The sequence below is a fragment of the Danio rerio genome, chromosome 24 (assembly GCF_052040795.2).
Source record: "Danio rerio strain M-AB ecotype USA chromosome 24, GRCz13ab, whole genome shotgun sequence".
Classification (NCBI taxonomy): Eukaryota; Metazoa; Chordata; class Actinopteri; order Cypriniformes; family Danionidae; genus Danio; species Danio rerio.
In genome coordinates this window covers 28,661,958-28,687,506 of record NC_141044.1, presented here as the reverse complement: position 1 = coordinate 28,687,506, position 25,549 = coordinate 28,661,958, and the positions used below count along the sequence as shown (strand labels likewise).

General features: G+C 35.0%; 1 protein-coding gene across 3 annotated transcripts in view; it reads left to right on the top strand.

Moving 5' to 3' along the window:
* Positions 1-6,369: 6,369 nt before the first annotated feature.
* The window catches only part of phex (phosphate regulating endopeptidase homolog, X-linked), a 36,711-nt gene continuing 17,531 nt past the window's right edge, over positions 6,370-25,549 (top strand). Inside the window, exons 1-4 of one of the 3 annotated variants that reach the window (NM_001320330.4) lie at positions 6,370-6,466; positions 19,677-19,872; positions 25,122-25,178; positions 25,379-25,540. In NM_001320330.4, coding sequence (NP_001307259.2) covers positions 19,749-19,872; positions 25,122-25,178; positions 25,379-25,540 — 343 coding nt within the window. In that variant the 5' untranslated portion in view covers positions 6,370-6,466; positions 19,677-19,748. Of the gene's footprint in view, positions 6,467-19,516; positions 19,873-25,121; positions 25,179-25,378; positions 25,541-25,549 lie in introns of all 3 variants that reach the window. The other 2 variants (NM_001441828.2, NM_001089349.5) reach the window with 2 other exon arrangements.

Genomic DNA, 25,549 nt, shown 5'->3' with positions numbered 1-25,549 from the left:
TAAAACTGAGTAAATATTGACAGAATTTTCATTTTTGGGTGAAGTATCCTCTTTTAGTTTTAAATTGAAAAGTTCATCAATACTCATGTCACTTCAACCCAAACCTTAACATCTGTACTTTAAAAATAAAAACAATTACTTTATTTACCTCAGTAGGAAAGTTTAGGAATTAAAAACAAACATGTTGTCATTTGAAAAAAAATTTAGTCTTGAAGTAACCTTAAAAAATGTACATTTAGTCCACATGACCAGCCAAACTGACTGAAATTTATTTAATGTAAAAAAAAAAAAAACAAGAATTAAAATGTACATATAGCGAATGGACACATATAGCATGAAAACGGCACAAATAAACAAACTACTGCAGTGATTTGAGCTTTGGGGAGTAGCTTTAGTGGGTTAGCCAGAGATTTAATGGCTGATTGTTAATTTTACCAGAGGTATATGCTCTGAAACAACTGTTAACTGTGAAGATGTTCTCGTATACAACATACCAAAAGAAACATTCGCTAAAATACGCTTGGGAGGCATTCATATTGTTTATGATCTGTATACTGTGAAATATTTTACCCAACAACAATTAGCCAGACTGTGGGTTAGAGCTGCACTAAACTAGGAATTATTACTTGTTATCACACACACATTCTCTCGCTCTTTTAATTTGTTGTCTTTGTCATCCTACCTGGCCTGTTGTAAATATGTTTATAAAAGTCATTTACATAAACTTTCCTGTGTCACCGAGTTATTTGTTTGCAGAGAGTATTTGGTTGCAGCTCTGAACATGTTTTGTATGTCTGATAAAACTTCCTCATGTCTGAAATCACATGATAGTTTACAATGTGATTATTATTATTATTATTATTATTATTATTATTATTATTATTATTATTATTATTATTATTATTATTATTATTATTATCATGACCATTTTATAATCTATAGAAAATTTATGAAAAATTAAGATGGAAAGATTTATAATGTATGCTACCTGACAAAAGTCTTGTCGCCTATCCAAGTTTTAGGAACAATACAATAACTTGACTTCTAGTTGATCAGATGGTATCTTAAGTGGCTTATATGAAAGGCAAAGGCCTCTAGATTACACTTATTTTTACCAAAATAAAACATGATCATGCCTTGACTATTAATTATCTAATTAGGACAGTAAGGTCTGATTTTGCTTTGACAAAGTCTTGTTACTTAACAGAAAGGATGTACAGTATAGAATTTAAACGCATGATGCAGTGGAAAAATAATTAATATTGTGTATGACTTCTATGAGCTTGCAGGACTGCATCCATACATCTCTGCAATGACTCAAATAACTTATTAATAAAGTCATCTGAAATGGCAAAGCAAGCGTTCTTGCAGGACTCCCAGAGTTCATCAGATTCTTTGGATTTATCTTCAATGCCTCCTTCTTCATCTTACCCCAGACATGCTTAATAATGTTCATGTCTGGTGACTGGGTTGGCCAATCCTGGAGCACCTTGACCTTCTTCGCTTTCAGGAAATTTGATGTGGAGTCTGAAGTATAAAGAGTGCTATCCTGCTGAAGAATTTGTCCTCTCCTGTGGTTTGTAATGTTATGGGCAGCACAAATGTCTTGTTCCGTCAGGCTGTTGATGTTGCCATCCACTCTGCAGATCTTTTGCACGCCCCCATACTGAACTTAACCTCAAATCATGATTTTTCCTTCACCAAGCTTGACTGATTTCTGTGAGAATCTTGGGTTTATACAGGTTCCAATAGGTCTTCTGCAGTATTTGTGATGAATGGGATGCAGTTGAACAGATGATTCATCAGGAAAATCTACATTCTGCCACTTTTTCAAATGATCAACTAGAAGTCAAGTTATTATTTGTTGCTCTTACAACTGGCATTGACGACAAGACTTTTGTCAGCTAGTGTATAGGGGTCAAAAATGAAAAGGGGTTTATAAGTTTAACATGATTACAAAGGTGATGTAGCTTTAATTTTTTGTGTTTTTATTAAATGTTTTTATTTATATATGTTTTGAAGAGAAAAAATATGCTAGTTTTCCCGAAGACACCAACTGAAATGTCATTCACTCAAACAATATCTCATATACTGAAATAAAATTCAGACCTATTTAGATTTAAATAATAGAATTAAGTATTGACTACTTAAAAGATTTATGTACAACAGTGCCGCCCAAAAATATAAATTGTGATTTAAATATACTGTTTATATTTGCCAATATCTTTCTAGATTTAACCAATTTAGTAGGTTAAACATTTATCTTTAACAAATGTAAAATGTAATACATTTTAGTGAGATCACATTCTTTTAAATATATTAATAAGGGCATATCATAAGGAGAATATTGATTTTTGCATAAATATACATTTTCTGGTAAACGATGAGTATATACAGGCCTGTAGCCAGCCTGCAGAAAGGGGTGGTTCATTTTTTTCAAAAAGTCTTTTTTGCAGTCATTCACCTCATTTTCTATTTAATTCACTTAAAAAAAATGTTTTACTTGTTCAAACCACTTAATTCAAATGAGCTGAAACAACAATGCTTGGGATATCATTGGGACAACTTATTTTTTTATGTTCAATCCACATAAATTTGTTAAAAGTGTTAACTTAATCTATTTGGGTTGGGACAACATAAATGAATTGTGTGGAACCCTGCATTTTTTTTACAGTGTTATGAAGTTTGAATACTCTATTAAGTGACATTTTAAGCACTATATTTAGCTGGATTAGCTTGACGGATGGTCATCAAAATACAATTTTTGATGTAAGAATATATTTCCTAAAGGTTAATAATAAAGATATATGGATAACAAAAAAGTAGCCTCTTGTCATTTATTAGACAAATAACAAGCTGGACAGCACATTCAACTTTCCTCAGTCAGAATTTGGCCATTTAAATTAAAAAAACAATTAAAACATGACTTCACTTACGTCATATTCTGCATGGTCTTAAAACATTTGATGGGTTATTTACACAATTTATGATGGCATATCAGTCAAAATAAGATAAATGAGAAAATAGAGGCAAAAATTCTGCACCAATGGCAAATTCTGGACCTTTTTCAGTGGGGGTTAGTTCTTTCAAACCACCTGAATCCCCCCTGACTAATGGCCTGATATATTTTCATCCATTTTTGGCATTTTAGGTTATTTAAAGCAATAAAGTACCATTAAACAATATTTACCGACTGATTATGTTTTAATTTGTATAGAATTACCAGACTCGTATAACCTTGCAGAACATAATCTGCCAGTAGATGTCAGTATTGTCCCATCTGATGCTGAATTTTGTCGGTTTATGCACAGTGCCCTATAAAATTAGACCTTAGGGAAAATGTTTCGTCCAAGTGTTGTTGGAAATAATTTTGTCGTCATGTTCAGAGTCCAAACATAATTGTAATCCATTCTTGATGCATTTTCTTCTCAAAGACATATACAATACTGACTGAGCCACCAATCAGACTGGAATACATAGAAGATCTGAAAAGGGTTGGGTGGTGGTGAAATTTAAGTTGGAATGACTTCAAATGATGCCTGTGTTCTCTAAAAGGAGGTTATTTTATCCCAATGGAAAATATAATGTCGTGGTTCATCTGATGTCAGAAAAGGCGTCATAGAAAAGGGTGTAGTACATTAGCTGGCTGATGGACACTGCTTGTTTTGTTGTATATATGCGTGTGTGTTCTCAAGGACTGTGGAGGGATCTCAGCGATGATGTCTGTCAGTGAGCTAATGGCTTCTGCATGTCTCTTTCCCTCTGCTGCAAACCTCTATGGGAACACGACAGCAATTATGTGGTCAGTTCGGCAGCATTTATCGTTTCCAACCGAATGTGTTTGAACTTGCAGGACTGTGAGGTTTTTTATTCATGCTTCATATTTTAAAGTGCTCATAGTTTATGACCTTTAAACCCCAAAAGTTCCTCTTGAGGAACGTTTAGCAGGGGATTCGTAGATTGTTCTTGGACCACCTTACATTTTTATTGGACTGTTAATATATTGTACTGTCAGAACTGTCAGGTTTTTCCTTGGTAAATGGTCATGAAACCCACAATTTTTGAGATGTTATGAGTGGTATATAGTTAGCACATTACTGAAAACAGTAACAACAGTCATACATTTGATTAGAAAGTAGAAATTTGATACTTTTCCCTCTTATGAAAGATTCTTGAGGACAGGATGCAAATTTAGAAGGGAAAAACTTTTTTTTCAACCTCCCAACTTTTCACTTTATTACTTATTGGCTACACCATAAGACACTAAACAGCAAATGAGATTTTTTTAACACTAAGATTCTTTTAACAATATTTTTCTAACACTTAAAACACAAGCAGACTACAGATTACCTTTTCACATGACCAACAATTCATCAACAAATATTAAATAGCTAAATTAATCTGACAGAGGCGACAAAGAACATGAATTTCTAGTCATTTAAACTATGAAATATACAGAACCTTTCAATGATTGCATTAATACAAAAAGTGTTAGATTCAGATTTAAGATAGTATGATGGTGATGACATTAGGGATCTTTTTCACCAAACATATTATTATCATATTATATATTATATCAACAAGGGGATACTCATCCCGAGGCCCTCAGACTATGTGGAGTCACTGATTGGATCCAAGACCAGCGACGAGATGATCCCAAGGTTTCCATATCCTGGACCAGGCCGTATCCTGAGCAGCTGCTTCGCTGGTCATGGAGGAGTGGAGAACATAAGACTGATTCCAGGGACAGACGAGTCTTTGCTGAGGCCAGCTTCCAGCCTCCACCGCTAAGACTGCAGCGCTGCACAAAACGTTTGGCCAGGGCAGAAATTAAAATGGTCGAGCCCAACGGAGTCTGGTTTCTCTTAAGGTTTTCTTTTCTTCACTCGCCTATCGGTGTTTTTTTCCCTCTCTGCTGTCGCTTCTACGTGGTTATGGATCGGTAGAGCTACCCATCGATGAATTTGCTCTTCAGCGTTTGGACTCTCAGTAATGATTTTAAACCACACTGAACTGAGCTAAACTGAACTGAACTTAAACACTAAAAAACTGAACTACTCTGTTCCAATTTACTATGACCATTTATGTGAAGCTGCTTTGACACAATCTACATTGTAAAAGCGCTACACAAATAAAGTTGAATTAAATTGAATTGAATTTTCTAGCAGCCATTTTGTTTCTCTGTTGATGTAAGATGCTAATAGAACCTGCTTCAGGGAAAATTAATCTAATATAAAATAATTTCCCCAGAAAGAGGAAGACGGTGTTGACATTTCATGGTTGTGACACAGGATATTACCATCTCATTAGGTGTTGCTTTTGAAGCAAGGTCTTTTTCACTATTGAAATAATATTTTCATCCATTTAGTTGAATATGTTTGACTGAGTCCTCACTGTTTTAGATGGAATGAGAAGACAATGTGTGCCATAAATTTGATATAATGATAATAAGGTTAAACTGAAGGGAAGCTTTGAGATAAGTGCATTCTAGTTATCCATTCTAAAATGTACATTCATTCATCATTCATTTTCCTTCGGCTTAGTCCTTTTATTCATCAGGGGTTACCATGATGAAATGAACCGCCAACTTTTCCAGCATATGTTTTACACAGTGGATGCCTTTCCAGCTGCAATCCAGTACTGGGAAACATCCATACACACTCATTCACTATGGCCAACATAATTTATTGGTCACAGGAACATTCATTCATTCATTTTCTTGTCGGCTTAGTCCCTATATTAATCCGCGGTCACCACAGCGGAATGAACCGCCAACTTATCCAGCATGTTTTTATGCAGCGGATGCCCTTCCAGCCGCAACCCATCTCTGGGAAATCTAAAGCCTTGTTCTGCCAGCTATAACCTATTTGTATAACAAACAAAGTTACTTTACTTCTCTGAATTTGTTCACAGTATTTAAGGCAATTTAAGTAAATTACCAAACAACTATAATCCCTAATACTTTACTTTTCCGTGAAAAGGTAATTTAGTTATAGCAGCTACTTTGTTACTAATTACACCCAACACTGACAGTGATGTCATTCTGAACTCCTCCAACGTTTCTTCACATTCATGAAAGACATGGTTCACCACACACAGTTATGAATGAGATATAATTATATAGATGTATTCACTATGTTAATTGTATATTACGTAAAATATTTTTACTTGCATTAGCCTACTTCTGACACTTATATTCCCTCCAGTAAATATTCAAACATTCCGGGAAATGTTCGTTTTATACGAGCACAAAAGTGTTGTTCGCGTTTGTAATGGAGTTTTTATTTTATTTTAATGCTATTAATTATTTATTATTATTATTATTATTTTACCGGAGAGTATAAATAGCTGTGAACGGGCGGAAGTCATGATTGCCGACCGCGTTCTTGAAGAAAGATGCTGTTTTTATTCCTGTTGATTTGCAGCCAAGTCCCTGTAGTCTTTCTTTACAGCCTCCACAAATGTGGTAAGTTTGTGCCGAAATGGTATTTAATGGTTGTGGTCTTTATTGTTTTCTATGATCTACTTTGTATTCTTATTTTGCGATATTAACTTAATAGGCCAGAAAAGCCCACACAGACGCAATACTCTCGCTTATAGATCCCTTTAGAGATACCAAAACAGTGATTTAAAACGGACGATGGTTGAATAAACCACATAGGAATGTTTCTCTTGTATTGAGGAATGGTTTTATATTCGCACACTCATTCATTCATTCATCTTTGAACAGTGACACGGTCCCTACATTGTTTACCACGCTACTGAATATTCGGTATGACATTGCTTGCAAGTATGACTTCAAAACAAAATTAGCCTATATTAATTGACTTTGAACAATGTTACACTTTGATTGTCATTGGCTGCCTATTTAGAATTAGCAAACAATACTTTTATGAAATTATATTAAACAAAAAGTCTGAATGTGCAAATATAAAACCATCTTTACATCAATCTCCCTCGGCCACTTCTGATACGTTTGGACAAACTGCACGTGTAAACAGGGCCAAGTAATCACATCATTAAAAAACATTTATTGACATCTGTGGTTCCAGGAAGGATGTTCAACATCTTTAAAACCTTTCCCTGAAATGGTATTTAGCAGAAATGAGTATTATAGATTTTTAAACTTAGAATTGTTCAGAGAAAGATTCTTTTGTAGGACTCAGAATGTTTCTTTAATAGCATCACTGAGAAAACTCGCGTAGCATTTAAATACTCAATAAGAGGCTAGAAACATAATGAAGACAGCAACTGACTGATATGAAAAACAAACAAGCTTTCAGCAAGGGACGGAAGTTCATAGGTCAAGCTGCAGTTTTCCATCAAGTCATTCAATAAAGGGATTTGTTTTTGTACCAGCATTCAGCTTTGATGACAAAAGTTTAAGAGTTTATATATTTGAATCCCAAAGCACCTATCACTGAACTTGAAGATATTCATCAGCCTATATATGATCTCTCACACCTTTAACAAACCACTTGATGAATGTTTAAAGCACATCCAATCATCAGTTGATCCGTCATTCTCCTATGCGGGTTGAATCTTTGGGCTTCGTACTGCTGTAATTGGTTTTCATTGTGCATCATTCTGGGTTTTTGAGGGTTTTTTTGGGATCGTTTTCTCTGAAGAAGGGTGTGTTGACATTGCCTTTGGGACGTGCCCCCTGGGAAGACGGAGGCCTGTATGTCTGTTCTATTTCAGAGTGAAATAATTACACATGGATGTGGTTGTGTGTGGGAGAGCAGACTCCGCCCCTCTCACACTGTTTACATGTGCGTCTGTTCTTAGTTTAGGGGGATGAATAATTGCTGGCTTTAATATATGCATCTATATATGTGTATCCGGAAAAGTGTCAAAGAAGATGATCTGAATTACTGAACATTAGTTTTTCTTGTTTTTTTTAATACATCCTTAATATTTCATTCTAGGATCAGTTTTTGTTGAAACTTACTTTAATATAATATATTAAATGTTTTTTTGGTCTCATTTAAATCAGCATTTGTATTTCCTCGTTTGTTTTAGTTAATATGATTCATAAATTCAAAGAATGATCAGACACTAAAAAAATGACAACACATATCTATTATGTTTATTCGTCTCACTTTGTTTGTATTAGAATGGTATCATCGTGTACATTGCTTATTTTTTTGAAGGTAAGTGTTTTATACAGGATGTATTTTACATTTGTTGGTTTCCTAGAGAGGGAGAGGTTATTTTTTTGGAGTTAGAAAAAAACAAAACGCCCATGTCTGGTTGTAGTTAATCTAAAAATACTTCTGTGAGACAAAAACAAATGAGAAGTGAGGACATAAATGTCAGGTGCTTGTGTAAAAAGGTGTCTATTCCAGGTAACCCAATATTCATTAACATATCATTAGACAGCTATTTTAGTGACTGTGTAAACCACATATACTGTAGGTATAAGACTCGTGTTTTTCCTGTGGGTCAGTGGTTAGCTGAGGCACCAAAAATCTCATGTTGTCACATGTGTTTTCCTTTTGTAGAGCAAAAGCAGTTGTATGATTGATAGGAGGGCTCGTTTCTGCCATAATGCTCTAAATTGAAGGTTTGGTCTGATAAAGCAGCCACGATAAGCTTGGCTTCTTATACTGAGTTTGGGATATAGACGACCACAGCTATCTGCAGGGTATGAGAAGTTTAGACAAACACAAACCCACTGTGCTATGAACATTTCTGCTGAAATCACAAACTCTTTGCTGTCAGTGAGGATGATGATGTGGGTATTTAATATAATTTATACATACAAATATTAATTAATTTTTGTTTATTTATTTTATATATTTATGTATATTTATACAACAGTTCTGTCTGGTTCTCGAATCTGATTGGCTGATAGTCGTGCAATATTTTGCAATATTAGAACTCGTACAGCCTCTTCATCATGTATTACTCTGCCTATGGTGACAGCAGATCAATAAACTTACTACAGTTTGACAAATATTGCAGCTGTTGGACATGTACTTTTGAGGTTTTTTAGTCGAGAATGTAGTTGTTTAGATTGCATCTATGCATGTTATTTATAAAGGTAGTGCCTATTAAATATTTATAATTTCTGAGATCTATGGCATCTGCATCCATGAGCCTGACATTGAGCCGAGCAATGATGTTGTCCATCCACAAGATGGCGACAGAGACCTCATAACAAGCCCCTTGAGGAGGAAAGATTGGAATATTTTCAAACTGATACAGCTGATCAAAACATTATAAAATTGGTGAGTGACATTGTAAGGCCCAATCCCAGTTCTATTTTTCTACCCCTTTCCTTTGGCCCTTAAAACCGAGTGTGAAGGGCAAGGGCTTCAAAATTTACCCCTAAGAATTGGGACAGCACTACAACACCTGCACACGTCGTCATATGTCATTGCAATCTTATGCTTCATATGAGGTCAGACGATGGCGACTGCTGTAGTTATTCCAGTTGTGTTATTTATTGGTATTTATCTTCAGGAAGTCACCGAAGGCATAAATGATGTTATCATAACGATCCAATGTGACAATAATATCGTAATACTGTGTATTTAACACCGGGCCCATATTCATTTATGTAAACACACCAAAAACATTAACATTATAGCAGACCCTGTAATAAGCCCATTCCCAGCCACTAGACTTTTCTGACAGGGTGTTTGAGTGTCATCGAGTGTGAGAATGTTGTGGGACTGCTGTAACGGATTTATGACTATGGATTATAGATCGCGAAATTTAGCTTTTTTTTTAAAGAATGTTGGTAAAGCACGTACGTGGTGAAGAATATATTAAAACATGTTTGTTTGTTGTGAAAATTCGTAATAATGACAAAAAAATACTAATTTGTGGATCTCCTTACCTCCAGGTGTAACTATCTGCCGTTGTGGCTGGTGTGTTCTGAGAAATTGTCTTACTCCTTGGTTTGAATGTGGTCTTAAAAAAATCCTCGTTCGAAGGGCTATTCACCTCTTCCCCTTAGCCCTACACCTTCAAGCTAAGGAGAATTGGGACACCCCTACCCCTTGACATGAACTCGTAAATCGAGGGGTAGGGATAAAGGGGAAGCGCTAAGGGCTAGAATTGGGATTGTGCCTAATGAAGTAAAATCTGTCTGAGAGATTCCCGGAACTTCCAGGAAACTTGGGATGTCTGCAGAACGATATCAGGGGGTCTCGTGCAGCACTTTAAATAAGCTTGCATAGTTTATTTGACTCCTCATACCTGGCATCTTTTAGCTTTCACCAGAGCATCAATATCAGGCGTCACATCCTGAGTGGCAGCCAACTTTAGGATGTGATTTAAGGGCTTGCGATTTGAATGAGTTTTCTTGTATACTCATTACAAAGAAAATTTGCTCGGATATGTGGTTCCAAACAAAGTGGCTAATTTGTATAAATTCGTATGATCTCATTCGTACAATTTGCTTTTCCACCAATGGCTGGTGGGTTTAGGGGTGTGGTTGGGTGCCACGCCTCCTTTTTAAAATGGTACATTTTCATACGACTAAACTCGTACAAATTAGTCTCTAAACTGACAAAATGTATAATAGTTATGTTTCCTCATGAGAACACCTCAGTGTGTTATGACATGGTATAGATGTGGTGTTTCTCTCTGAGAAGGCTGTCAAACTGATGTGATTGGATGGCAGAACAGCAAACCATTAATTTCATTCAGTGGGCACAATTAGAACAACAGTTTACAGAATCCTCTCGCGGGCCGCATTAAACCCGTTTGCGGGCCGTATATTTGACACCCCTGCTCTAAAGTGATGATGGTGAAGTAGCAGTGGTTTTTGCTGTTCTGACTTCAGCTGCAGATGTGAATGTATGGTGGAAGAAAGTAGTTCCTAATGCAAAAGTATGTTGAGACTCTCCGTGTTTGATTTATTATTTTTTAATTGATTTTATTCATATATTTTTTTATGCACTATTATGCCATCGAACAGATGTATAAATGTAATATCAAACTCGTAGCAGTGCGATATGGCTGTAAATCATCACTGGTGGGACACTAAGCCACTCGGCCTGTGGCCTTGTGCCAGTGCACGTTTCGCACTAGTGCCGATATACAGCCTTATTGCACTGTTACAAGTGTGATATTGCTCATATATGGATGTATAAGGAATTTTTGTTATATATTAACACAATTTAGTCTGTATAACATGCTAAAAGAACAGCTTTTTACAAAATAACAAAGGCACTTTGACAGCTCTTTTTCTTTTGAGGAAAATACAGTGAACGGAATTAAAGAACAGGAATGATTGTAGCATTTATAAAGATTACAACTTAAATCTTTGAATGATTAAGTCAGAAATAAGTATGAAGTATAGAGACCCTTGCCCTGAACGAGCCTGAAAGATTTCAGCACATTACTAGTCTTTCACAAGCCATCACTAGTCTCTCACTCCTCTTTGCTGTGATCTTGATCCTTGTCTTCTAGTCTCTTGTAAATTTTGGTGACTGTAGTGCATTTGTTAGCCATAACACCCTGAGGTTTTCACTCTGGTTTAGATTGGGATTCTGGTCTGCCATTTCATTATTTTGCAACATTTAGAAATGAAATCATAACTTAATGGAAACATTAGCTAATCATTTATTGAAAATATTTTTGTCGGCCTTACTGTCTTTCTCTGTGTGTCTCTCTGTGTGTGTCTGTGTCTCTGTGCATCCATTTGGGTGTAATGACACACAGTCAGTCTGTTCCTCCTATATACTGCAGGGATGAGTGGAGGCATGAGGCTCAGGTCAGTGACGTCTTTCCCGCTGTATCTCCATCTCTCATTAGCTCACGGTGTTTCTCATTCAGTCTCCATGTTGTGTATCTGCATCGCCCAGGTTTGAACTAATGTCAGTGTCCCGTTCCCTTTAAATGGCGGTTTCATGAGTATCGCCCCATGCTGAGAATGTGACCCTCCTCTTTGTGTATTTGGTCTTTCTGACCGCGGCCTTCTGTTCACTAACAGCATAATGAGACGCGCTCCGTTTCTCTGCAAAATCATGCCGCCTCCTCACTGACCACAATTGCTTTGTCTATAAATATAACTTTCTGGAAGGCATGTTTCCATTCTTTGAAAAGCTCCTCAGGAGCATTTGTATTGTGAAAAGTATTCAAGCTTTTGAGTTAAATAAAAATGATGAAAATAGTGCAATTAATATTAAAGTAAATTACGTGAAAACATGGTTTGGTGATGTTGTTGTTTTAATGATGTAATTCATCATTAAAGGGCACCTATTTTACCCCTTTTACAAGATGTAAGATATATTTTTCTGGTTTCTCCAGAATGTGTTTGTAAAGTTTCAGCTCAATACCCATCATTATAGCCTCCAAAATCTGCCCATCTTGGTGTCTGACTACGGTGTAGCTGTTTTTGTAGCCTGTGGCTTTAAATCCAAATGAGCTGCTTCTCCCCGCCCACTGTTCCCACATGCGTGTCTGCTTCTCATGCGTTATTTCAGATAAACAGCAGTCAGTGACAGAGACAGACGCGAGTGAAGCTGAAATACAGCTCATTAGTCAAAAATACCAAGTTTATTTTACGTATTTGTGGAGGAGTTTATTCAAGCCTTTCTGAAAGGATGAGTCTCATACAAATGCTGTTTGCCGTACACACACACACACGTTTACTAACACCATGTGGCTGTGGTGATTTATAGCAGTTAAGAATTACATAGCAATTTTATTGTTTTAAACTTATAAAACGTCACAGAAGCTTTAACAAATATTTGAATCCCAGTTTATTTGCAAAAAAAAGTTCTGTGGACGTGTGTACATGTTGTTATTGTAGAAACGTGGCCCCTGTCTACCAATTCGCTGGGTGAGGAAAACTGCACTCCCACATCAGGTTGCGGTGGACCTCAAAATCACTGGGATTTGGGTCCTATTTTAACGTCAAGATACTTTTAAAACGAGACACTTGTGTTTCTATTGCTCAAATATGACAGTGGGCACACTATACATACACCCAATTCTGTCCAAACTGCTTCCAAAAATTGAATTTCATCATAGGGGCCCTTTAAATTGAGTTAGGATTTAGAAAAATTGTTTTATTATTAAAGTTATTTATTATTATTATTATTATTATTATTATTATTATGTTTAGGAACATTTTTAAAATGGAAACCATGAATAAAAAAAAAAAAACCTACAAGTTTAAAAATCATAGTTTATTTAAAAAAAAAATTCTTTTGACAATACAAAAAAGAAATGCTTGCTTAGCACCTAGATAAAATGAGTTTAAAGTTGTGTAATCTTAAAATAATCGTTCTTTATGCATTTTAAAAACATATATATTTTTTAACTTAAATAAAATAGCACATATTAAATGTTAAGTTAACATCTTTATTTAATATAGCACAATAACTCTGGTTTCTGGAACTCAAACCATGCTAAATATACTGTACAGTATATACTATACTGTTGGCTCTTGTGAAATGTCTATTTTTATTTGGAGATGAGTGAACGCTTTAAATATCAAGTATAGTTCCTGTTCCTCTTTACTACCAGCAGTTCCAATTTGTCCAATTTGGATGTTATTGAATCTGAATATCTACAGCATGCTACAGAATTGACTCATTTCATTCTTTAAAGTGGACATTTAGGATGTTTAAATGATAACAAAATTAGTGGGGGTTTTGTGAACTTCCTTTTCCTCCTCAAAGAAAATTATGTTCATCTCTGCTAGGGCATTTTATGGAAAGAAGAAAAGTGTGTGCATAGCATTTTCCAGTAAATAAAATTGTCTTTTAAAAATGGCAATCCTATTATAATCTTTGAAGAACACTTAAACTTTTTTTCACATAATTTAACTGTGCATAACCTTGATTAATAAGTGTTCAAAAATGTAGTGTATCCTTACATAGACATAGTATTCCCTAATGGACATTTGGAGTTACTTGTCCTGCATTTTAGACAAATCAGCAGAAAGAGAATCGCTGTCAGATAATTTTGAAGAGTGTGCGTCTTCAAAAGCTTCAGCACAAAATAGATTTCGAGCTTCTGGGACAAATCAAATAAAAAAAATAAATAAACGCAAGGTGTACTAAATGCAAGATATTCCTTTTGAAATATCATTAGAAACATGGCCTAAACTACACTGTAAATAAGTTAAAATTAACTCAACTTAAAATTATAGGGCAACCAGCTTTTTTTTCAGGACATTTGAGTTGATTCATCTTTCAGCCTAAGTACTGCTATTGACTCCATTTAAGTGAAGTAAACTCAAATGTCCTGAAGCTGGTTGCATTAATTTTAAGTTTTATCATCATTATTATTATTATTATTACTATTTATTTATTTATTTGTTTTTTACAGTGCAATTTTAAAAGTGCAAAACTTCTACAACACTAACAATAATGTGGTAGTTTTAGTCAAAATAATTAAGCTGACTTCAGTATTTTCTATGGATTTTTTTATTTTATTATGGTTCCATTTTTATATCGTATTTTTTTTCAAGCAATTGCGGAAGTGTTTTTTTTTTTTTTTTTTTTTTTCCCTGATAGTCAGAAGCATATGATTGTTCATAATACATGAGTCATATAAACTATTCCGTGTGTGGGTTTTTTTTTTTTTTTCTCCTGCTGTCTATGACCTTCGTTGTTCCTATTTAACCATTTCTCAAAGTTTCCAATGAGCAAAATAACAGAACGGGTGTCATCTTTGAACATGATTTATACACTCATCCAACATCAGGCAGGCTTCTTCTTTTTTTTTTTTATCGAAACTACATTGCAAATCTCTTGGGGGTGTATTTGAGCAAAATGAGCTCAACACTGATAAGAAGCTCAAGCGTCAGAGCCCAGCCTTTAACTACAGAAACGATTGAATCTCTTTCCGCTACAATATCATTCCTGGGAGTTGCGTGCTGTGCAAAGTAAATGTCAATTAGTGTAGAGTCACGCTCCATAGGAAGATGACGAGCTATCCTTTGTTGATGCATTCCACGTCAATCTCATTCTCTGATCTTCGGCTTTAATGGTGTTTACGTCTGAAGAAAATAAGGATTTTACAAACAGTGGTTTTCAAAAAAAAAAGCTATGATGCAGCAAATCTAAAACCCCCTTTACATCTAATTTGTTATAATTTCTTTCATATTTTAAATACATTTTCTGATTTATTTTAGCAACCTTAAGTGTTTTTTGCCTAATCGATGCCTAAATACATATTACATTTTCAATATAATGAACATAAAAATGTAAATAAAAAAAAAGTAAATATGTGTATCATATTTAAAAACACGATTGCCTGGTAAAAACAACAGCTTATTTTACTTGTACTAATGTGTGAGCATTTGCATTTGTGCATCATTGGTATTTATTTTGTTCAGTTTTTTTTTTTGTTCTAAAATAAACCATTAACTGAACTAAAATATATCTAAGCTTTTCCTTAATTTATGTTTGCTACTTTACAAGTGCTGGCAAAGTGCTATATACCAGCATATACAGTACACATTTAAAAGCTAATTTAAAAAATGATATAACCCTTAATAGATGCATGTTTTTTTTATTTATTTATTTTTTTAACTCCAACATGGTCAATGGCAAATGTTCTATAAAGGTGCCATATACTGCGATTTGTTTATTAAGTTCAATTGTTCTCTGATATCTACATAGTAGATTTATGGCTTCGGTAAGTTAAAAAATGTCCAGAAAATGGTGTTATAAGCTAATATATTGCTTGATAAAAAAACCTATAGAATCTTAAGGTCCATGATTGACCATATATGATTCATGTCATGAATATTAATAAGCTCCGCTCTGATGTGCCAATCATTTACACACACACACACACTCACATTCTCACACATGCACACACAGCAGCCAAATATAAACCCATCAGAGTAATGTTAACCTATTTTGCTCACCAGATCTTTTGTGGATGAAGGCTAAATCATAATTAAACTTGACAAAAGAGTGATAGAGATGTATGGCTTTTTTTTTTTTTTTTTTTTTTAAGCTACAGTCGAAGAAAACACAGCCAGAAATTAAAATCAACCTCTGCATGAACTGAGTGATTTTGACATAAGGTAACTAAACACCGTATGCATCTTCAGCGTGGAGATGAATAAATGTGTAACCTGTAAATCTTGCATTTTGCATCCTGAGGCGAGTTTGAAACATGTCTTATGTTTTCGTTGGTCAGTAACGTACAGTAAACAATTTGGGGCTTGCATTTATAAAATAAAAGCATATTTCACTTACTAAGGGAGAAGGATTATCACTGTTGTATCACTATAAAACGTTTGGCTTATCAAACACAGCTTGAGGTGTGCATATTAATAGTTTCAGAGCTTTTTTTTTATGATCTCAGAATCGCGTTTTCTTGACGTAGCTGCTCGTTTGGTCCGGATGAACGACCTAAAGTAGGCATACATGCAAATGCGTATGGCGTGGCCTGTAAGTCTCCTCATAGTTTTGTTCTTCTGGTTGGCCAATTGTCCACCGGAAGTTTACACTTGTGAAATTTACACGAGAATGATGAAACTGTGGGTTCTGAAACTCCATATATTGATCTTTTTTTTTTTTTTTTTTTTTTTTAATCATTTTATGCCTTGGTATACACAGATTTTCATTATATTGCACCTTTAATTATGCTAATTGGTAGAGTCCATAGTCATTTACGCATTAATTAATAATCATATCTTTAATTTTTTTTTGTGATTTGAGTTTAGTTTGTGTAATCTTTTGAAAAACAAGAATATGCATCCTAAAGGAAGTCATAATGGCTTCTTTAACCCTGTTGCATGCAGTAAATGGCTTTAGATCATCTTTATTTTGCTTCGGAAATGACCTTCACCCACCATTACCTCTGTATATATAGTCATGTTATAGTGTTTTGACATTTTGTTCAATAGCAGGCGAGATCATGCTTTACTTCCATTTTGCAAGCAAATTATTTATTCATTTTCATGCAATGCACATGTTGAGCAAGTGCTGCTGGAAAAATGACAAGGTCAGATCTTACCATTCACATGTTAGCATTAGATATGGACTCCAGCTGCTAACAGCTGATCTTCCACCCTTCAGCATCTCTGTCTGAGCATTCATGAGGAAAGCTGCCCTCCATTAAGCACACTAGATAAAGTCCTGTCATTGTCTGATGGCTCAGTAAGCACATGCATTTCTTATCAGAGGAATTGTTTGGGAAATCTTGGCATGGACATCTTTGCAGTTAGACCTCAGACCATTTTAGTTGCTTTTGAAAAGATTGTTACTAGTAAACTGTTACTAGATCATAAAGGATGATTTAAAAATAATACCATAACTTTGGAAATCTGTATTTAATCAAAGAAACATGATGGATCCTTGGGTAATTAATCAATGTCAAGAGTACTTAGTTTTATTTCAGTAAAAAAACAAGTTCATAGCATGTCGGACATAACAGTTTGCATAGCTGCAGTTATTCCTTTTAGTTAAGCAACCAAATAAAACTTTAGAGCTTCCTTAAATCGACGACAAAGCAATTTGGCTCTCCTTTTTTCTTCTTTGCAAAGTTCTCAATTTTAAAAGTTGGGGTATTCTTTTGTGATACCCTGTATATTAGTGCAACAATGTAAATCCAGTGTTTCCCAACCCTGTTGCTGAAGGCACACCAGCAGTAAACATGTTCAACTTATTTCTATTCAAACCCACCTGAATCAAGTTATCAGAACAATAGAATAGACTCTAAAACCTGAAATGAATGGGTCAGATAAGGGAAACTTCCTAATACTGTATGTATGGTTGATGTGCCTCTTGGAACAGGGTTGGGGAAACGCTGCCAAAGTAATGACGTGTTATTGGTATGAGCTACACCATTTTAATGATCTGTTAATTAACAATTTCAACAGAATGTTTCCTTTATTTTTGAAATGCATTACAGGACCTCTATACTTTTAATGGTGGAAACTTTTATTTGACATTTTTGATATTTAGAATTTATTTTAAATGTATAAATTGAGCTGGCAGTGGTTCTTCTGTTATTGTGCCGATTTATTTCTATAATATGCATTTTAGCATTTGTTAAAATTTTGTAATATATTTTTATTTTAATTAAATATTCACTATTTTAATTAGCTTTTTTTAATTTAATCTATTTTTTGTTATTCCGTTTCTAAAATATCTGTTCTTTTTATTAATTTTCAATGTTTCGTTTGATTCACTTTTTAATTTTTATTTAATTAGGGCTGGGCGATTTGGCCTAAAATCAATCTCGATTAATTGAACATTTTAACTATTACGATTAATTATCTATTATTTTATTTATTTATGTTATTTTTATGCTTTAAGTTTTATTTTAATATGATCGCATATTACAAGTGGGAGATTTCTGAATGAAGCACACACCGTCTACTATCTATGATTATTTATTGAACTTCAATGTTGAACTACTGAAATTAAAAAACACATTGCCTAAAACAAACAATTTTTTCTTATAAAAAGCGAAAATAAATAGCTTGCGCTTTTGGAAACAAAATTAATTGTTAATGTTTTTCATATTAAAAGTAGAAAAGGATCTTCTAAATAAAATAGCTCCTTGTGTATTCTGTAAATAATATTTTAACAGTGCATTTCTTAAATCTTCTGTAAACATGTATTTTAATGTAAATTTTTATTGTAATTAAAAATATGCTGTTTCAAAGCATCTCTGGCGCAGCTTTCAATCATGATCAATGTAGTACAAGTGTGCGACATGTAGTTGCATTTTTGAGAGCTGCGTAGGTATGCGAACGCTGTTCTTGGGTCAAGTAAAAATGGTTTTGTTTTCAACTTGAGATGAAATAAGGCAAAATTAAGCATTTTTCCTTTTAAAACAAGCAAAGTTGTCTGCCAGTGGGGTAGGTGAAATCTTGTTTTTTGCATTGAAATGTCAATTTGGACTGGAAACGAGACCAATTCTAAGGAAGAATTTTGTTGTTGTTGTTGTTGTTGCAGAAATCATATAAATTCCGTATTTGTACAATTCTGTAACTCCTAAACAATATATTGTGCAGCCCTAATACAAATAGACAATTATTTAATTTTATCAAATGAACAGATTTAAAACGTGTTTAAAAGAATTCTAATGGAATTTTTCTAAAAAATTAACTTGATGTATTTAAATATCTTTGTGTCCTTGGAAGTAGCATCTCACATTGCCATTTTATCTGGAAAATCAGCACAGATAGATTCAGATCAGTAACATGCATGATAAAATGTCTGGGAAACCTTCAGTAAATGACGTCCTGGCATCATTACACCATGCATGTTCCTTATTTAGCAAACATTAGGAATATAAAACAGAAGCAGCTTATAGTCTCAAACTTACCATTGAGTAGGCAGAGACAAGATCTCAAAAAAATAAAAAAAAATCCCACACACACCTGGAGCATAAGCACAGAGCAGATCCACAGACGTACACCCATACAATCATCCCGCCCTTCCTGCAGGATGCCATATAATTACTTTAGTAAGTAAGGTGCTCCAGTCGGTTCCTCCTACTCCTGGATCTCCAAACTCTCTCATTCACACTCTCTCTCTCTCTCTCTCTCAATCCCCTCCCTCCTCTCTCTCAGTTCGGGACGCTCTTTTGGCAAGTAGAGCATGACTTTGTCCATCTGCCACTGATCAGAGACCTGTGAGAGCAAAACCACCTCTGTGGAGCAGTCCAGAGCGACCACAGCCGCCTCTGACTCCAGATCAGCATTGAAGTGTGTGTGTGTGTGTGTGTTTGAGGGCCAGGCGGGGTGAGAAGCGGGTGAGAGGGAGGAATAGAAAGAGAGCGAACGCTCCAGACTCAGTGGCAGTATGGAAATGGAGAGGCTGGGGAGAGGAGGAACCAAAGCGAGCGCGGGCCCCAACACTCTCCTGAAAGCTGCACTGGCTGTGTGTGTATGTGTATGCATCGCACTGCTGATCGCCGTCATCACGGGTGAGTCGGCCGCATGTGCTGAGATTATTACTCAATGATGATAGATTATATTATACACTCAATTGAACGTACATGTGTAGCAATAAATATGTAGACAGATGGATTGAGACAGAAAGATAGAAAGGCATTTAAAGGTCCAATAAAAAACAAAAGATATGTAAATTAATTGGATGGATGGATGGATGGATGGATAGGTGGATGGATAGTTAAATATGTGAATAAAGCAATAGACAGATGTAAATGAAAGGATATATTATTATGAATATGTAAATGTTTAAATAGAATATCTGTTAAGCAATATAGATAGATAGATAGATAGATAGATAGATAGATAGATAGATAGCTGAATATGTAAATAAAGCGATAGAATATGTATCGTTTCATTTATTGGTTTATTTACACATTTACATATTCATAACTATAAACATGGTTTTATTTACCCCTTTCTGTCTATCACATTGTTTACACATTATCTATCATCTATCCCTTTGTTTATATATTTGATTAATTTACATATCTATTACTTAAAATACATATTCTATTTACACATTTATAACTAAATATTAAACAATTTGATATGTAAATTAATCAAATATATTAAGATGGATAAATGGATGGATGTATAGATGAATGAATGTATGAATAAATATATGAAGTAATAGAAAATAACACAAAGAGTAATCAATAAATGCATGTAAACATGAATGAAAATAAAGTTACATGTAGATGGATAGAGGGTCAACTGGCTGTGTTTGGATGTGTGTGAGATTATTTTAGGAGTGTATACGGTTACACACGCAGCGTGTCTTTGAAGGCTGTAATTAGCACAGTCAGTAGGAGCTCTGCTTGGCAAACGTGCATATGTGTCTTTAAAGTTTTGATGCTAGAGGCTTTCGGGCGCATTTTTCGCAGTTGTTTGTGAATGTGGGTGTTTAAGTGACTTCATGAACGAGTGTGTTCTTAAAGGGATAGTTGACCTAAACATGAAACTGTCTTTATTTACTCATATGGTTTAGTTACTTCTGTGAGGGAGAAAAAAAGATGTTTAGAAGTGTGTTCCTGCTGCTCTTGTCTTAAAAATATGGAAATTTGGGGTGACCAGGGGCTGTTAAACTCTAGACGACCCATAAAAGTGTCTTAACTTGTTGAATGACATGCAGTGCATAAAAAAAAAGTGGGGTGATGGGGTGGGAGTTCATTTTTGGCCAAACTATTACTGTTACCACAGAAATGGGGCGACTTGAATGTTCATCTCACGACATGCTGTTGAAGTTTATGTAGATGTATTTTGCTGTCTGGGTGGTGTACAGCAAATAAATGATGTTCTTCTCATTGTTCTTAGTTGTTGAGGGCTGCCTGCATATTTGCGGTGAGACTACAGTGTAATTATGCTCATTTCTGTCTGTACATATTCTAGTCGCACACGCACACACATACACGGTTGTGTGTGCTGGTTGTGGGGATAATGAGGCTCAGTCCCACGGGGCTGGGTGCTGGATCCTGCTGTGGTCATCTGCTGTCCAGTTGTGGACTCAACCATAAACACAGGCCCTTAAAAGCAATGCTTGTCTGATTTCACAATGTACTTACAGTTTTGTGCTCGCTCAAATTCACTAATTCACACAGCTTCCCTGACCTCTGCATGGAGAGTGCGCACTTATCAGGTTTCAGTCTGTTGAAATGGATATTACAAAATATTTAGTTTTTTTTTTTTTTTTTTTTAAACATTTCTCTTAATTTGAGAATTCTGCATTCTGCACTGTGAAAATATCTTTTTTCCTGATTGTCTATTGCCTTGTTAAATGGATAATAATATCCAAGGAAATGACAAACATGATTAACTGCATGCTTTCCACCTTTATCAATGGAAAAAGTCATCTATGCAGAGATTTCTTATTAAATTAAATAAAACAATTCCAGGGTTTTTACATTTTTTTTAATTATTAAATTTAATTCACATTTTATTAATTGTTTAATTATACTTTATTAGGGTTTCCGGATATGGCAGCAGAGTGAGCAGTCGCATTCTGTTACATCTCCCAGTTCTCGCTAATGTTGCTTATCTATCTACACCTATGATCTACACCCATCCTTTTCTTCATCGTTATTTTGTTGTATAACTACTGATTGTTTTTGCTCAAGCCATCAGTTTTTTTTTTTTTAACTTATTTCTCACATGGTTCTACACAGCTGAGGGGGGATTGGCGGCGCGGCTGTTCAGACTAACACCGACACAAGGAGTCATAGTGTTCAGTTGTTTCTTTTAATGACAGCAGTAAACAACTGAACAATTATTTGAACTGTACAAGCATACAAGCTAAAATTAACTTTATATATATATATATATATATATATATATATATATATATATATATATATATATATATATATATATATATATATATATATATATATATATATATATATATATATATATATATATAATTTATTATTTTATCCACAAACTGTGCATCTTTCATCACTGCAGTGTATCGTAATGGGCTTCTGAAAGAACATTTCAACTACACTACTAGTACATTGATATTTGTATAATTACTAAATAAAGTTTACTTATACTTGACCTTTACTTAAGTATACTTTTTTTTTTCCTAAGGGTGCACTTTACTGACTTATCAAGTACAGCCAGGGGGAGTATTGCTGCTCTGACAGCCAAGTTGGGTCAAAGCTAGGGATGCTTCGATCAGGATTTTTGCAGCTGATACCAAGTACCGATTCCTTGTCATGGTGATCAGCTGATACGGAGCATCGATTCCAATGCTTCACGCTTTATAATGTATTGAGCACATTTTCCCTCAAAGTATGAACTTTAAGAGAAGATCTTGCCTTACCTAAGAGAATAAGGTTTTAAATGCAGCATCCTTGATTTAAACGCGTCTTTTTAGGTGTGAACATGTCATGGCCAGAAACAGCTTTTACAGCAAATAATTCATTCATTCATTTTACTTCGGCTTAGTCCCTTCTTTAACAGAGGGTTGCCACAGCGGAATGAAACGCCCCAGAAAATAATATAACAAGATATAAAAATTGTCATGAAAAATTACAATGCAATTTGGAAACACTGCAAATAATGAAAGAAGAATTCAACATGTCTCAATCAAGAAATCATTTGGAGCTCACATTTAATGCATAATAAGGTAAAATGCACACCTATAAATCTAATACTTTACTAAAAGGAAATGGACCTATAAACTGTTTATTGCAATAAATAAATATTTAAAAATAAAATTTCTTGTAATATACTTATGTTAAAAAATAAATTAAGTTTTATTTATCTAACAATTTCAGCCAGCTTTTGGTGAATTTGCAATATTGTCTGCGCAGAACTTTTGGGTTTGTATGTGTAAAAAGACCTAAATGCATGCAAGACCATTCAAATATTTTGCTCGTCTCTAACTATTGACAGCAGATTACTCAAAAGGGAGAGAGGGATTTGCACTCATGATATCTTTATTGCTCTATTCATTTAACTGAAGAAATGTAATTCTTAGACCATCACTGTGCCTCTCGCGATCTGTTTTCTTGCTCATTTACTCTGGTTGCCATGATTTCCGAGTATTTAACAAATTTTTGGGAATCACTGAGCCTGTATAAATTTGCAGGAGACTTGCGGAGCTTCTGGAAAAGGTCATAAGGTTGGATGAGACACTAGATAAAGGTGATAACTCCGCTCGCACGAGTCGCGCCAATAAACTTTAAACAAGTCGCACTGCATCTGTATATATTTTAGCAGCTATTTTTAGCTGCTGTGACGAGTGCATCGATCGCTCACGCACCAACACATCATTTACCTGTGTGGTGGCTGCTGTAGGCTATGCAAAATATACGGGAGCGGACGTGCGTCTTCAGGTGTGGCGTGCTCTTTCAGAGAGCAGAAATTTTTAATCGCGTTACCATGTAGAGACAGAAATCACATGTCATTATGTAAATAAGATATTACATAAAGCTATTTAGCTTGTTTATTAAAAGAAGTTGTGATCTGGCGCTATATATAAAATACAATTACCTTGACTTCAAGGGGGGCGGGAAAAGCTGTTGGAAAGGCGGGGCACCCCCTTCTATAATGGTTGGGGAAATACTGCATTAAAATTAAACAAATTAGTGTAACATTATTTGACTTTCAAGCAAATTTATTTTAAAGGGGACCTATTATGCAATCACTTTTATAAGGGGTTTAAACAGTTGTGTGGCAACAGTGTGTTAATAAAGCCAGCCTCTAATGGTAAAAAATATATATTTAATTCTATTTTTTATAATCACACTTGCTAAAAACGGTGCAGAAACGCTTTGTTTGATGTTCTCCCTTAGTAAGTGTCATTTGAAAAGGAAAGCCCCGCCCATTAATGCTGGTCTTTCTCTCTCTCTCATTAGCATAAACAGCCCTGAGTGAGAAGCAGTCGTTCGCTATTACAGTTTTCACCAGAGTATTATGAATGTAGAGTTGTATACTAGTCCTGTTTTGAATCTGCCCCCATGGTGTCTTACGGGTATTTTTAGCTCTGCCCTCTTCTGAAATGGCCACAATCTCATTTGAATTTAAAGCAACAGTCACTAAAATGGTAAGTTTGGTTTAAACCCTTAAAGGGGAAGTTTCAAAGAGTTATAATATTTGTGTAGTATTTTTAGCTTAAACATTGCATACACACTCTAGGGACATCATAGACTTGTTTTACATCTTGTAAAAAAGGGCATAATAGGTCCCCTTTAAATGAAAGTTTAAAAAAAATAGGGTTCACTGTGTTATAAAACAAGACAGCTCCTTCCCATCCTTTCCATTGTGGATGGTACATTACATATTACCAGCAGTTCATCTAGAAAGGGGTTTAGTTATTATTAAACAGACAAACAATAATTTTTTTTTTCTTCTATTTATTCAATTTAAAATCAAGCATATTGGAATAAATAAATCCATTCTGTACAACCAAGTAAAAAAAAAAATACATTTTCTATAAATTAATTATGTAACCTAATTAGCTGGACTATACCATAACATGTTACTTGTCTCCATGTGCAGTTGGTAGATGTGCAGCTTGTTAGGAATGTGTGTAGTAGAGCATGCACTGTTTTTGTCCTGGGATCCAGAGCATGGACAGCTGAAGCCCAAGCGCAGTGGGAACAGAGTATGTGTGTGTGTGTGTGTGTGTGTGTGTGTGTGTGTGTGTGTGTTTGTGAGCATTTGTGAATAGATTGGTCTGTTTGACATTTTTTTCCTCTCTCTCTCTCCTTTGCAGTATCACAAAAAGCAAGCAATGAAGACCTCTGTCTAGGCCCACACTGCGTTGAAGCAGGTAAACGTACTGTATATCTTGTACTAGGAACAAAATGTCATGTGGACATCTCCCAGTAGACGACCACCTAGCAATTTACTAAACAATACTCACTTTTGCCTTAAACATAATAAGCAGACATTATGATTCAGTTGAGTTGAAACACTGTGTTTAGGATCACTGTAATGCTAAATGTGTGTTTGCTGATGTGTCTTCTCCAGCCGGATCTATCCTGAGTAAGATGGATCAGTCGGTGGACCCGTGCGATGACTTCTACCAGTACGCATGCGGAGGCTGGCTTAGGGAAAACCCCATTCCCGAAGACTCATCAAGCTATGGGATTTACCCATGGCTCAGACAGAACGTAGACCTCAAGCTGAAAGGTGCACTGA